Source organism: Sceloporus occidentalis, unplaced genomic scaffold (genome assembly GCF_023333645.1).
Source record: "Sceloporus occidentalis isolate IW3139 unplaced genomic scaffold, rSceOcc1.0.p SCAF_160, whole genome shotgun sequence".
Lineage (NCBI taxonomy): Eukaryota > Metazoa > Chordata > Lepidosauria > Squamata > Phrynosomatidae > Sceloporus > Sceloporus occidentalis.
The window spans coordinates 1212249-1225992 of NW_028317140.1; the positions used below are offsets into that span (position 1 = coordinate 1212249).

Below are 13744 nucleotides of genomic sequence, written 5' to 3' on the forward strand. Positions count from 1 at the left end.
TCTTCTAAATGCTTTACACATTAGGTGCAGGACAGTCCTGATTTATTGGCGGTGCCCCAAATAGCTGCCAACATCATATCCTGGACAGCAGCCGTGTAGGGGGCATTAGAAAGAGCTATCCTGGTCGTAGGGTGACCACGTATCCCGGGCAGCCTCAATCCAGGACAATGCCTTGTACCGGACTGAGGAGTCTGAGTGAAGGAGGTCTCAGCCAATCAGGAGAGACTTCTCAACTCTCCTGATTGCCTGAGAATTTAGAAGCCTCTCCTGATAGGCTGAGTCCCTCCTTCACACAAACTCCCCATGTGTGTTTGACAATTTGTCACTGTGTCTGTTTGTGCGACTGTGTGTGTAATGTCTGGTAATAGAGGAGTTAATTATCTGAATCTACTCATGCCTGGTAATAGAGGGGTTAACAATCTATATCTACTCATGTCTGTAATGAGTGTATGTATTTTATTAAATCTGAAATCAACATGGTTTCCAAGGCTTCTTAATAATTAATATACAATAGTATATGTGAATCAGTGTGTGTGTATGTATATGTATATATATATATATCACACCTGAATGGCAGAAAAAATGTGGTCACCCTAATCCTGGGTCAGGCCTAGCACAGAACCAGAGGTAAATACTCCACTGACCTCAGCATGTTAAATAAACCCACAAACACTTGTTTTATTCAGATTCTGCCACATTAAGACGAGATCGCGTGTCCAGCTCGGTGGCACACGCGGAGCAAATCCACAAATTATATTATCTAACAATATATCTATAAATATACTTCATTATTTATTATAGTTATTATATATATAATTACCATATAATACAATATATTCATAAATTAAGAGTTTATAAATAATGATAAATCATTTAATTCTCATCTCATTTATCTCTTCTCTTCCAGACTGGAATGCGGTACTTGAAGGGGTTAATACAATGGTTTCCGCATCTGTTGACCATTATCTAAGAAAAAAAACTGAAATATCAAATAAAACGAAGAAATAAAGGGTTGTCTGCGCAACAGGCTGCCAAAAAATATCTTTTCCCCCATTGTTTGGAGCACCTGCTCAATTCAAAAGGAAACGTCTGATCGCAATATGGGGGGAAAAAGTATGATGTGAAACATATGCGCTGATATGGCAACCGCGGCGCCAGAAAATACTTACACAAGAGCATCGATACCACAAGAAGGGTAACAGCCAGTGCCAAACATTACCGGTAAATGTAGCGTTTGTTTCCTGAAATCATGCCTTTTTAACACAATTGGAGATGATGGATGTCCAGATGGGCCGCGGGAGACCCAAGATGACCTCTTATTTCTTGACCGCGATGGTCGTCTTCCGTAGCCCTGTTATTCCGGATCGTTCCCATCCGAGGAGGATCTTAGGGTCTCGGGAGGCGATGTGTGATATAAGGAGGCGTGGAATGGTCACGCTGGGCAGAGTCAGGGGAAAGGAATCCCGACGTGCGGTTTGGTGTACGGGAAATCCAACAAAATCGGGCCAGATGGAGAAAAACCCAAGAAAGGGAAGGTCGTGGCGCCATTACACGGCTCGGGAGAGAAGGCCGCTAAGAGTTCCTTTGCATCTATTTTTGGGGGTTTTGCACTTTTTTCCTGAACTAAGCATATGCCGGGGAGGGAATATTTCCATAACTTTGAACTCTCCAGGTTTGACCCAGAAAGCCCGGGAGAAGCACCTGTTCTCTGGGTCGCGGGGGCGAGGTTTTAACACTCCCCGCCTCCTCACCCATTTCTCCTTTAAATGGGGGCGTTTCCTGCGATGTCAGTGGTACCGCCCTCTGACATCAGCGGTACCGCCCTCTGACATCAGCGGGACCCCGTCCTGGCCGCGTCCCGCAAGGGTAGGCGCCGGGTAGCCGGAGCTCAGAAGTTCCCAGGTATTTATATTTCCAGAGTGTTCCTGCATGGAGGTGGAATTCCTGATTTCACCAAAATATTAGACACATAGAACCGTACCTGCAAACTTTCCGGCTCCAGCTACCTGGGGGCCCCCTTGCCTGGTAGTCTGGCTGCCGTCAGCGGGCGGTCATGGGCGACGTGTGTCAAAATGCTGCGACCCGGTGTTCATCCGGAGACCCAGAGAAGCATCGCTACTCCCACAGTCTCCGGGCAAAACCCAGAGAGTTTCTAGGTATGAATAGAAGCTGCCGGCAGATTGGCCCCATCCGGCCCCCGTCTAGTCGCCCGTTTCTCCTGCTGTAACGACTCAAACCTTAATCATTCGTTGGTCTCGTCTTAGATTCAGGAGCCGTCTATCCCATGCATGTTTAAAGGGTTGGCTCTGCTGTTCCCTGTAACAAAGTTTGTCTCTTTTATATATTTCTTAGAGGCTGCTTTTTCCATAAATCTTGGATTTACAGAACCCGCAGTTCTCACCGAAAGGTCCTTTTGTTCACGAAACAGTAAACTTCCGTAAGAAGAGCTGAATCCCCCGTGTAGCGGACAGAATATTAAACGCTTGTTCATTGACCTATACATCACACAGGGCTGGCCTGCTGATTTATCTACACACTATACAGGGCCACCTCACACCTTCCCATTGCAGGCGCTCCCTGGGGTCAGCCCGTTATAACGCAGAGGAAAGAAAGGTAATGCTTTCACGGTCTGCCCAAAAATAATTGTGATTTAATAGATTTATTGTTTTATATAGCGCCATCATATTCCGTAGTGCTGTACAACACAAGCATGTCTTCTGTTTTAACTGCATTATATCGATGTCCGCTAAAACAACGCGGGGAGAGAGCAGAAGGCGGCTTCCAACTTCCTGCTCGGGCTGACCTGTTAGTAAATTGATACACGGTATGTATATATATATATATATATAATGGTGCATTTCATTGCACAGCGCTACGGAATTTGATGGCGCTATATAAACCATAAATAATAATCTCGTCTTAGAAAGCTGGCACTTCGCCATGGCGACCCGGACTCTCCAGGAGTAACCCAGAAGGTTCCCACGTTTACTCCCCACCACGGGTTACCTTTATATCTATATAGGAAGTATGGATACAGGCGAGAAAATGGGGCGTCTGTTGAAGTTGATGCTTTTTATTGGACCGACTTAAAAAACCTATGTAACGTTACATACGCTTTTGGGACCGCAGACGTAATTTCTTCTGAAGAAGAGACCTCTGAGGTCTCAGAGCTTTACCTTACCTAATGCTACGGTTTTTTTTTAGGTTGACCCTTCAGCTAAAGATGGTTTCTAATAATTATATTTTAAGATCATAAATAATCAACTTGCTTTTCTGTTAAAATGATAAAAAAACCAACTAGAACTCACTTCCAGCTAATCCTCCCACTGCACTGCCCGCTCTAGCCATGCCTCTCATCTCCATGGTGTTCCAGTCTCACTACGTAACGTTGGGGGCGGCAGACAATAGAGTTTCTTTTCTGGGTGGAGCGGCCGCGCGGTGGCTGCTGGGACACGTTGTCCATCGCTGGCGCTGATTCCTCCAGACCGAGCACAGCAGTGTGGAGCCTCCTCGGCCTGTCTGTCTCCCGGGCTCGGTGCTCAGTGTTCCCCCGCAGGTGAGGGGAGGAGGAGGGGTTCCCCCTGTACCGTTACTCCCCTCCCCCCCGGGCCCCGTTATAAGGGGCAGGATGCCGAATTTTTGCGCCGCCCCGAATTGCACCAGAAAAAGCACGCAGTCCGACTTGGCCTTCTTTAGGTTTCCGCGGGACCCGGGCAGGTGAGAGGCCGTGTGCTGATGGGGTCATTCCCTGCAGGGGGTAGGAGTTTAGGGGTGGGGTGGAAGAAGTGGTTTAGTTGCCCGAAAGTAGGATGACACCCCCAGGGCAGTTACTCTGTGTTATATACCATATACATGTATAGGGGCAGCATCTCAGATGGGGGTGGGGTGGTATATGCCCCACCCCTGAGGTATAGGGGTTAATACAAAGGGTAAAAGTTACATTTGCCCCTCACTCCATCCGGGGGGGGGGGGGGGGGGGGTTTATGCATGAAGGTCCATGGTAAATGCAGCGGCTGAAGTCATGCGTTCTGCACAATATCGGCGTACTAGCATTATATAATATATACATTTATTATATATAAATGGATCAAAAGCGATGCTGGCACTTTAAGGGCAGCGTCCGCTGAATGGCGTTCATGCGTCTGCCGGCTGTACGTGTGAAGCTTTTATACGGCTGGGATGACAGTAATGGGTAAGTTAGGGGGGCGCCAATGGCTGGCAGCCCATCGGGTATTCGGTGTGACAGCCGTCCAGCCAGAGCCGGCTACCAAACGTTTACGTATCGATGCCTTTAGATGTTAATTTAGTTTCCTTGCGTTTTAATTGTGTTGTGCGTGTTTTAGAACTCTGATCATATATATGTTGATGCTTCTGTTCCATCTGTTTACTTTTTTTTTATGGCGCTGTAGCTTGAGTAATGATCTCTTAGGGTCTCAGTTCCTTTTTCTTCTTCCATTGCTGTAATTAGGTGTCAGAAATGGGTTGAGAACTGTCGAAGATCTGACTTAGAGGACAAAACCCCCGACCAGTTGAACAAGCATTATCGCCTGTGTGCCAAACACTTTGAGGATTCAATGATCTGTAGAAATGTGAGTAAATCTACTTATTAATTCGTTATTATATACAAGGATATCTTATCCTTTATATTTATTTACATGTGTTGGGTGGTGCGGCTGCTTGGGACTGTAAACACTCCCTTTAATCTCTTTGTGAAGTAGGGCGTACTATTGGGTGGTCGTAGGTGACCAAGGATGTAATAGTATGTCTTATGGCATCTGCACTGGCAGGGAAATGGTATTAGAAAGCCTGGGGTCTCTCCTGTTATTAGGAGCCGGCTTCACTATCTTCCCGCTCGCTGATCTGATGTAACGGCGCTCTGTTTAGATCAGAATGGTGGCGAATGCCCAATCTTCCGTTTGGGGAACAACTTTCAAAGTTAAAAAAAAAAAGTTCCCGGGGCGTCTGTCCACCCCGATGAGAGGTACTGTGATCAGCGGTGAAGCCCTGCTTACTCATCGCCCTGACCAGCAACATTGGTGATCAAAGTAAAAAGAGGGAGAACGTGTTTCACCCTCCCCCCAAAAAAAATTATATATATATATATATATATATATATATATATATATATATATAATTAATTAGAAACACCAGTTATGTCACTATGACATCATAAGGGTTACCATCCAGTTCTAATAGATTACTGAGGTTTTAAAGACCTCAAAGGGACTTGCAGTCCAAAAAATGAAGCTGAAAAAAACACAGTTACAGTAAGACTATACAAAAAAAGTGCTACTGAGAAAAATCCTTATTTGTCCTAGGAAAAAAATGTATAATTTGTGAGATTATGCTTCACATGGGAAAGGAGGGGAAATTAAAAATGGTAAACATGCTGCACTCGGGGTGTACGGAGGGGTTAAAGGACGCCTCGCGTTCTGCATTTCGCTTTTGGTACCACATTTTATGTTTGCTTCGTTCTCAGAGCCCCTACAGGACCGTTCTGAGAGAAAACGCCGTTCCCACGATATTTGACCTTACGAGCCACCTGGGAAACACAGGCAGGCGCAGGAAGAGGATCAAGGAGCTGGTAAGGGGTTCGCGGCTTCTGTCTGCAACCTAATCTTCAACGCTCCAGACTTTCTCTCCATGACGGATTTATTTTTTTTGTCTTTTAAATATCTGACTTTGCATTATTTGTATTTTTTCCGCGCCCAGAACATGTTTCTCGGTGCGCCCCTTACTTATGCTTTCTGTCTAAAGAATTGGGTGCTGCGGTTCTCTAGATAATGGATTCAGTTGTCCTGCTTCGCAATCTATAATACATAAATTCGCAATATCAAGGCAGGAGGGCTGTAATACAGATTATGTGAAAGATCTTGCGGTATAGATAGCGGCACTTTGTCTTGGCTCACCCCGCAGAGCAGTTTAGAAGTTAAAGCCCTGATTCTTCCCCGGATCCTTCGTTTTATGTTTCTGTAACTTCCTGCATGTCCTAGGACCGCATATCTTCCGTCTCTTAAAGACTAGCAATATACAATAATAGATGGGTATGTGTGTGTGTGTGTGTGTATGTATATATATATATCTCCAACACACAGCATTCGTACCAGATTACCTTTACACCTCCGACTCCATAACATTTTAATTTCTCTTTTCTTTTCAGACAGAAGAAGAAATAAGAGCACTAAAAGAGAGAAAACGTAAGTGTGTGTATATATATGTATGTGTATATTTATATATGCAGCACTCTGATTGGTGGTTGCTACATCAATGTTGAATATTTGGATATAAGATTACCTGCTGCTGGTCAAAAGTTTGGAGTCCTTTATAAATTTCCTTGTTTTTAAAAGAAAAATAACATGAAATGGGTCACAAATCCAGCACATACGGGGTTAATGCTGTAAATGACTATCGTACCTGGAAACGGCTGATTTTTAATCACTTCATAGAAATTCCTGGAATGTAGAGGCACTCTGTACTATTATTAGAATATTAGAATAATAATTTGCCTATTTTATCTCAATAATATCAATATTAAAATACAATCCCTCTAATCTTTTTTTATTGTAAATGTGAATAATAATTAATGTCTTATTAAGGTTTCGGGGGGGGGGGGTCCATAGTACGAATTGTAATGTTTAATTTTACATCAATCTCTCTTTATAAACATAGTTGATACCGCGGCTTCGGAGCAAGAAAACCACAAGGCTAACAGCGACGTGGACGTGCAGGTCGTCGAGATAGAAGAAGTAGAAGAAAGAGCAGCTCTGACGCCAGAGGAAAGAGAGAATAAAGATTACTTAAAATCCCTCTTTGAGATTTTAATATTAATGGGAAAGCAAAACGTGCCTTTGGAGAGTCCTGACTCCGAGGTACTCAAAGGAACTTTCGTCCCCGATAACTTCCAGGCTCTCCTGGAATATAGAATAAATTCGGGGGACGACGTGCTAAGGAGGCGCTTTGAGACGACCGCCGTGAATCTCGAATACTGTTCTTATAAACAGCAGAAGCAAATGCTGGAGATCTGCGAGAGCTGCATCAGGGAAGAGGTCCTCCGGGAGGTCCGGGACGCTCAGTTCTTCTCCATCATTGCCGACGACACCGTCCAGCTGGCCGGCGACGAGTACTTACCCGTGTTTGTGAGATTTATAGACGAGACTAACTACCTGCGCGAAGAATTTCTAGGCTTCCTACCCAGCGAGGTCGAAGCGGAGGTGCTGGCTGTGAACTTTCACACCACCGTCACGGAGAAATGGGGACTGAACATGGAGTACTGCCGCGGGCAGGCATACGTCTCGTCGAGCGCCGTCTCGCCCAAAATGAAATACGTGGCTTCCCAGCTGTTGAAAAGATACCCCCGAGCCGTTTATACTCTGTGTTCTTCTTGTGCCTTAAATATCTGGCTGGCGAAGTCGACGCCGGTCGCCGGGGTTTCCGTGGCTTTGGGGACCCTGGACGATCTTCACAAGTTTTTTACGAAATCTCCGCTTTTACAGGAAGAGTTAGATTTTACTATAACGCTCCAGTTTCTCCACAGCGACGAGAGAGGGACGGAGCTAAAGAAAGTTATCCGCACCGAGTGGATAAGCAGACACGATACTTTTGAGATTATGGTCGGCCTTCTGGAGTCCTTCGTGCTCTGCCTGGACAAAGTCGCCTGCGATACGTCGTTTAAATGCAACGCGACGGTAACCAGCCACGCGTTTGTGCTCTCGAGTGCCTTGAGCGATTTCGACTTCATCGTCACGGTCGTGATATTGAAGAATGCCCTGTCCTTCACCAGAGCTTTCGGGAAGAATCTACAGGGGCAGACCTCCGATCTCTTCTCTGCGGCCAACAGCCTGACGGCCGTGCTGCACGCTCTGAACGAGGTCCTGGAGAACATCGAGGTTTACCACGAGTTCTGGTTCGAAGAGGCCACCAATCTGGCGGCTAAGTTGGACGTTCCGGTTAAGCTGCCGGGCCGCTTCCGGCGAATGCAGCATGCCAATCTTCAACCGGATCTAACGCCTGAAACCTTCTACAAAGAAGCTCTTAGCATACCGACCGTTCAACACATCATTCAGGGGCTGAAGGATCTCTTCTCAGAGCAGCATCTAAAAGCCCTCAAGTGCTTATCTCTGATCCCCTCTGTGATGGGCCAGCAAAAATTCAGCACCAGCGAAGACCACAACACGGACATATACAAACGCGACCTTCCCAACCCGGATACGCTGTCCGCCGAGCTGCATTGCTGGCGGGTGAAGTGGAAGCATAGAGGGAAAGACGTGGAGCTTCCGTCGGACATTTACGAGTCCCTCCATCTGCCCGATATTAAGTTCTTTCCCAACGTTTACGCGCTCCTCAAGGCTTTGTGCGTGTTGCCCGTCTTTAAACTGGAAAACGAGAGCTACGTGATCCGGAGATCTCGTTTGAAAGCCTACTTGGAAGGTACGCCTGCGGAACAGAGGTCCAGTCACCTGGCCCTGGTGCACGTCAATAACGACGCAAGGCATGACTTGGACTTAATGGTCGACACCTATATAAAATTATACGCGGAGAAAAGCGAAAGTGACGTTCTCAATGATAAATCTGAACTCAGTGTAGCATAGGTGTTACTTTTTTTTCGTATTTGAAATCTAAGCCTTAAGGAATGAAATCCTTAAAAATAAAAAAAAAAATATATGAATTTCCAACATGCAAAGGTATGAGGTTTTTTTTTGTTTTATTTTTTGAAAAGGTGTATGATGTTGTACAGTTGTTAATTGTTTGATCAATTATATTAATGTAATTCTGGAAGAAATGTGGCATTCTTGTAGCTATATGGTAAAATATTTTTTTTTTTGCATCTTTAGTATTCTAGGAATGTTGAGGAAACTTTTACAGTAAAGTTTATAGAAAAAAACTCATGCATAGGGTATTTGTTTTAGAGCTCTGAGTATGAAAGTCGTTTAATATTATATATTCGCCTGAAAGCTGTATGAAAAATTTAAAGAATGGAATTTTTTCTTTGTATTTTTATACATTTTTTTTTTTCTTTTTTCATAATAAACTCAGAAACTGGGTCTTTGTTTTAGTTCTATTAATGGTTCCAAAATGTATTCCAGTGCTTGTGAGGGCTGTATCTGCTGCTAAACATTTTATCACAGAAAGCATGACTTATGCCATGTGTTGAGGGAAAATATAATTCTCTGATGTATCTTGTTTCTTCCACGATGAGGATTCAAATGTGAACTCTACGGTAAGTCATGTTTCATCAACTGCACCCTTTTCTTGACCAAGTTGAATAATAATCTCTGGTCCTTGGGGTCAAAGTCTGTTCCTATGGCACTATTGTGTTTTGACAAAACCATCTGGTTATTTAGGTTGAAAGACCCAAATCCGTGTTGAATCCCATTAATGGAAGCGATTTCCAATTGTGCCTCAAAAAAAGGGAAAATTCTTGAGCTCTAACTAATTCTGTCTTTATAACCCGTTATATCCGGTATATTCCTCATATTATATATTATATACTCTCCGGCCGTATAACTAATCCCGTCCTTATAACCCATTATATCCCTGTATATTCCTCATATTATATATTATATACTCTCCGGCTGTATAACTAATCCCGTCCTTATAACCCGGTATATTCCTGTATATTCCTCATATTATATATTATATACTCTCCGGCCGTATAACTAATCCCGTCCTTATAACCCGTTATATCCCTGTATATTCCTCATATTATATATTATATACTCTCCGGCCGTATAACTAATCCCGTCCTTATAACCCGTTATATCCCTGTATATTCCTCATATTATATATTATATACTCTCCGGCCGTATAACTAATCCCGTCCTTATAACCCATTATATCCCTGTATATTCCTCATATTATATATTACATACTCTCCGGCCGTATAACTAATCCCGTCCTTATAACCCGTTATATCCTGTATATTCCTCATATTATATATTATATACTCTCCGGCCATATAACTAATCCCGTCCTTATAACCCGTTATATCCTGTATATTCCTCATATTATATATTATATACTCTCCGGCCGTATAACTAATCCCGTCCTTATAACCCGTTATATCCCTGTATATTCCTCATATTATATATTACATACTCTCCGGCCGTATAACTAATCCCGTCCTTATAACCTGCTATATCCTGTATATTCCTCATATTATATATTATATACTCTCCGGCCCGTATAACTAATCCCGTCCTTATAACCCGTTATATCCTGTATATTCTTCATATTATATATTATATACTCTCCGGCCGTATAACTAATCCCGTCCTTATAACCCGTTATATCCTGTATATTCCTCATATTATATATTATATACTCTCCGGCCGTATAACTAATCCCGTCCTTATAACCCGTTATATCCCTGTATATTCCTCATATTATATATTATATACTCTCCGGCCGTATAACTAATCCTGTCCTTATAACCCAATATATCCTGTATATTCCTCATATTATATATTATATACTCTCCGGCCGTATAACTAATCCCGTCCTTATAACCCGTTATATCCTGTATATTCCTCATATTATATATTATATACTCTCCGGCCGTATAACTAATCCCGTCCTTATAACCCGTTATATCCTGTATATTCCTCATATTATATATTATATACTCTCCGGCCGTATAACTAATCCCGTCCTTATAACCCGTTATATCCTGTATATTCCTCATATTATATATTATATACTCTCCGGCCGTATAACTAATCCCGTCCTTATAACCCGTTATATCCCTGTATATTCCTCATATTATATATTATATACTCTCCGGCCCGTATAACTAATCCCGTCCTTATAACCCGTTATATCCTGTATATTCCTCATATTATATATTATATACTCTCCGGCCGTATAACTAATCCCGTCCTTATAACCCGTTATATCCTGTATATTCCTCATATTATATATTATATACTCTCCGGCCGTATAACTAATCCCGTCCTTATAACCCGTTATATCCCTGTATATTCCTCATATTATATATTATATACTCTCCGGCCCGTATAACTAATCCCGTCCTTATAACCCGTTATATCCTGTATATTCCTCATATTATATATTATATACTCTCCGGCCGTATAACTAATCCCGTCCTTATAACCCGTTATATCCCTGTATATTCCTCATATTATATATTATATACTCTCCGGCCCGTATAACTAATCCCGTCCTTATAACCCGTTATATCCTGTATATTCCTCATATTATATATTATATACTCTCCGGCCGTATAACTAATCCCGTCCTTATAACTCGTTTATAATATGAGGAATCTACAGAGATATTACATACGCTCCGGTCTGTGTAATTTATCATGAAGAAGGAGCAACAACATTAACAATTAAACTCCTGTTCTGGATAGTATCGTCTATTGTATTGGCTTCCGAGGTAGATTTCAGAATCTAGAATTAAGCGTTGTGATCCCCGCTTTAGAGAAATTCAGAATACAGAGGAGCTTTAGAAATTGAAATCGGTCGAAAAAAAAAAAAAAAAATTCTTACTAACTGTAGAAACACAGAATTTACCGGCAGGTCGGCCCCATCCGGCCCCCGTCTGGTCGCCCGTTTCTCCTGCTGTAAAGACTAAAACCATAATCGGGCGTCGGTCTCGTCTTAGATTCAGGAGCCGTATTTATATCTAATGCAAGTTGGAATTACCTCCCTGCTGGGAGGCTGGTCCAGTTATCTACCACCCTCTCTGGAAAGTTAAACGTTCTCACTACTTTAATGCGAAATCTGAGAAATTCTCCATGCGAGTTTTCTTGATTTTTGTTGCAGTTCATTACATATCCAGCTCATAAATTTTAGGAAGCTTTATTCTTTTTCCACCTTCGTTACATTGTACCGATGACAGTTCTGGGGGGAGCTGGCAGAACTGATACTCCACGTTGGTTTTAATAGCATTCCCAGGACTTGACCTGATGTTAGAATAATTGTTTGAAGAAGTCGTCTGCCGGAACGGGCACCGGCCGTAGCGTTACGTTACGAGAGCCTCTTGGCTTCTAAACCATGAGAAACGGGGTTATTGAGCGATTCAGCGCAGGTGGTCTTCGGTTCTTTTAATTTTTTTTTGCTGTGAATTTGTAGGATTGGAACATCTGGATTTTTGCGAAATGTACACACATTCTGGAATTCGGAAAGATTTATGGACTTCTTTTCTTTCAGACGTTGAAACAATGTTACAATTACCCCCCCCTCCCCCCATGATTATATATATATATATTCCCTTGTTATATGTATTATGGAAAATATAAGATGTAGGGGTATTGTTGCCAAACGGGCAGTTCACAGCTCGAAATTATTTTTATTTTATTTTTTTTCTTTTTCTCAACAAGCTCTATAAAACATAAGGGCTGAAATGATTAGCCAAAAACCATAGGATGAGGAGGGCGAGAGCATCCTAAAAAAGGGGAAAAAAAGCTAAAAAAAACCCCACAGAAAATAGAACTTTTTTGAGATAGTCTCTTTATTCACACAGCTGTATTAAAAACGGCCTCCGTCGCAAAGGACAGAAGAGGCAAAAGGGAATTTATTTTTTTTTGCAGACCCAGAGACCAAGGAAGATGTTAGATGCCCCTGATCAGCGGGGTATTTACTCTCCGCAAACAGCATCCTGAATGAAGTCGTATCCCGATGGGCCGTGCTCGGCGACGGTTAATGCAGTCTATAGAGATACATGCGAAGCGCAAATTTACACAATTTTGGTAAATTCAACGATCTGTACGAGGCCAATTAAAAAGAGAAGCAAAAAAAACTCATATCCCCCCCCCATCCACTCTCATTCTTTTACACACACTATCACACACTCTAATTCTTGTACTTCCAGAGGCGTCCTCTCCTTGGTCTTCCAATCAGGGTAGAGGACGTCGCCGAAAGCGCCGCCATTTCGCCCTAAATTGCATTTTTTACTGGGCCGAATGCGCAGGGAACGCAATTCATTGCCTGAAAGCGAACGGGTCAAAAACTAACCCCAAAATTTTAATCGTTTTTGTTCCTTTTCGACATGTCAAACAGAGACTGCTGAGTCGGCACAGCCTTCACAGAGTAAATAGGCCGGTTGGGGAGATCAAACATCTTCCTTTGAACCGGCGTCTTGTACAGCGGGACACTGGGGGGCTTGATCACCCCGAAGGTGATCTGCCTCCTGGTTTGGTAGGAAGGGGGTTGTTGCCCCCCTAGACCTGCTGCCCTAGTCACCCTAGGCCAGGGTGCGTCGCTGCTCCCGACGCGTTTCGTGCCGGCACACAAATGAGTTTCGTCAAAGGGCTGAACGCATAGAAACAATGCAGGAGCTTTTTAAATGGTGACGCCCAATCAGTGCCTGCCTCTCTGTCACATGACAATTAGGATGTTCCCTGAACATTTATGAAAAAAGGAATTATTTAGTAATTACCGGCACCGGTAACAATCCTCTTAATGCGGAATTTAGCTACAAAAGCCCCTCAATGTCTTGACCTTGGAAATAAATCGCCGTCTTTAAGTAGCGATCATAAATTACCGATCACATCCTTTTATTGTTATTGTATCAGCTAAATATATAAGAATATTCTTTGTCGAAAATAACTTTTATTGTTGAAACAGAATGCAGAAGGAGAGCTTCTCTTCTCCACGAGGTCCAACAACGTCCCCTCCCGCCCCACCGTTAGATTGTCAGCTCTTGGTCTCCAGCTCCAGAATGTTGGCTTTAATCTCACGCCGTCTGTAATTTTAACCCGAAGCGCCGTCTGCTCTTTCTC

At 43.1% G+C, this 13744-nt stretch overlaps 1 protein-coding gene across 1 annotated transcript; it reads left to right on the plus strand.

The window, feature by feature from the left end:
* Positions 1–3628: 3628 nt before the first annotated feature.
* LOC149279845 (52 kDa repressor of the inhibitor of the protein kinase-like) lies at positions 3629–8588 on the plus strand. Its single transcript, XM_089500839.1, has 5 exons — positions 3629–3717; positions 4469–4589; positions 5480–5584; positions 6161–6197; positions 6670–8588. The coding sequence occupies exons 1-5, from the start codon at positions 3629–3631 to the stop codon at positions 8586–8588; spliced, it is 2271 nt and encodes a 756-aa protein (XP_089356965.1).
* Positions 8589–13744: the final 5156 nt, after the last annotated feature.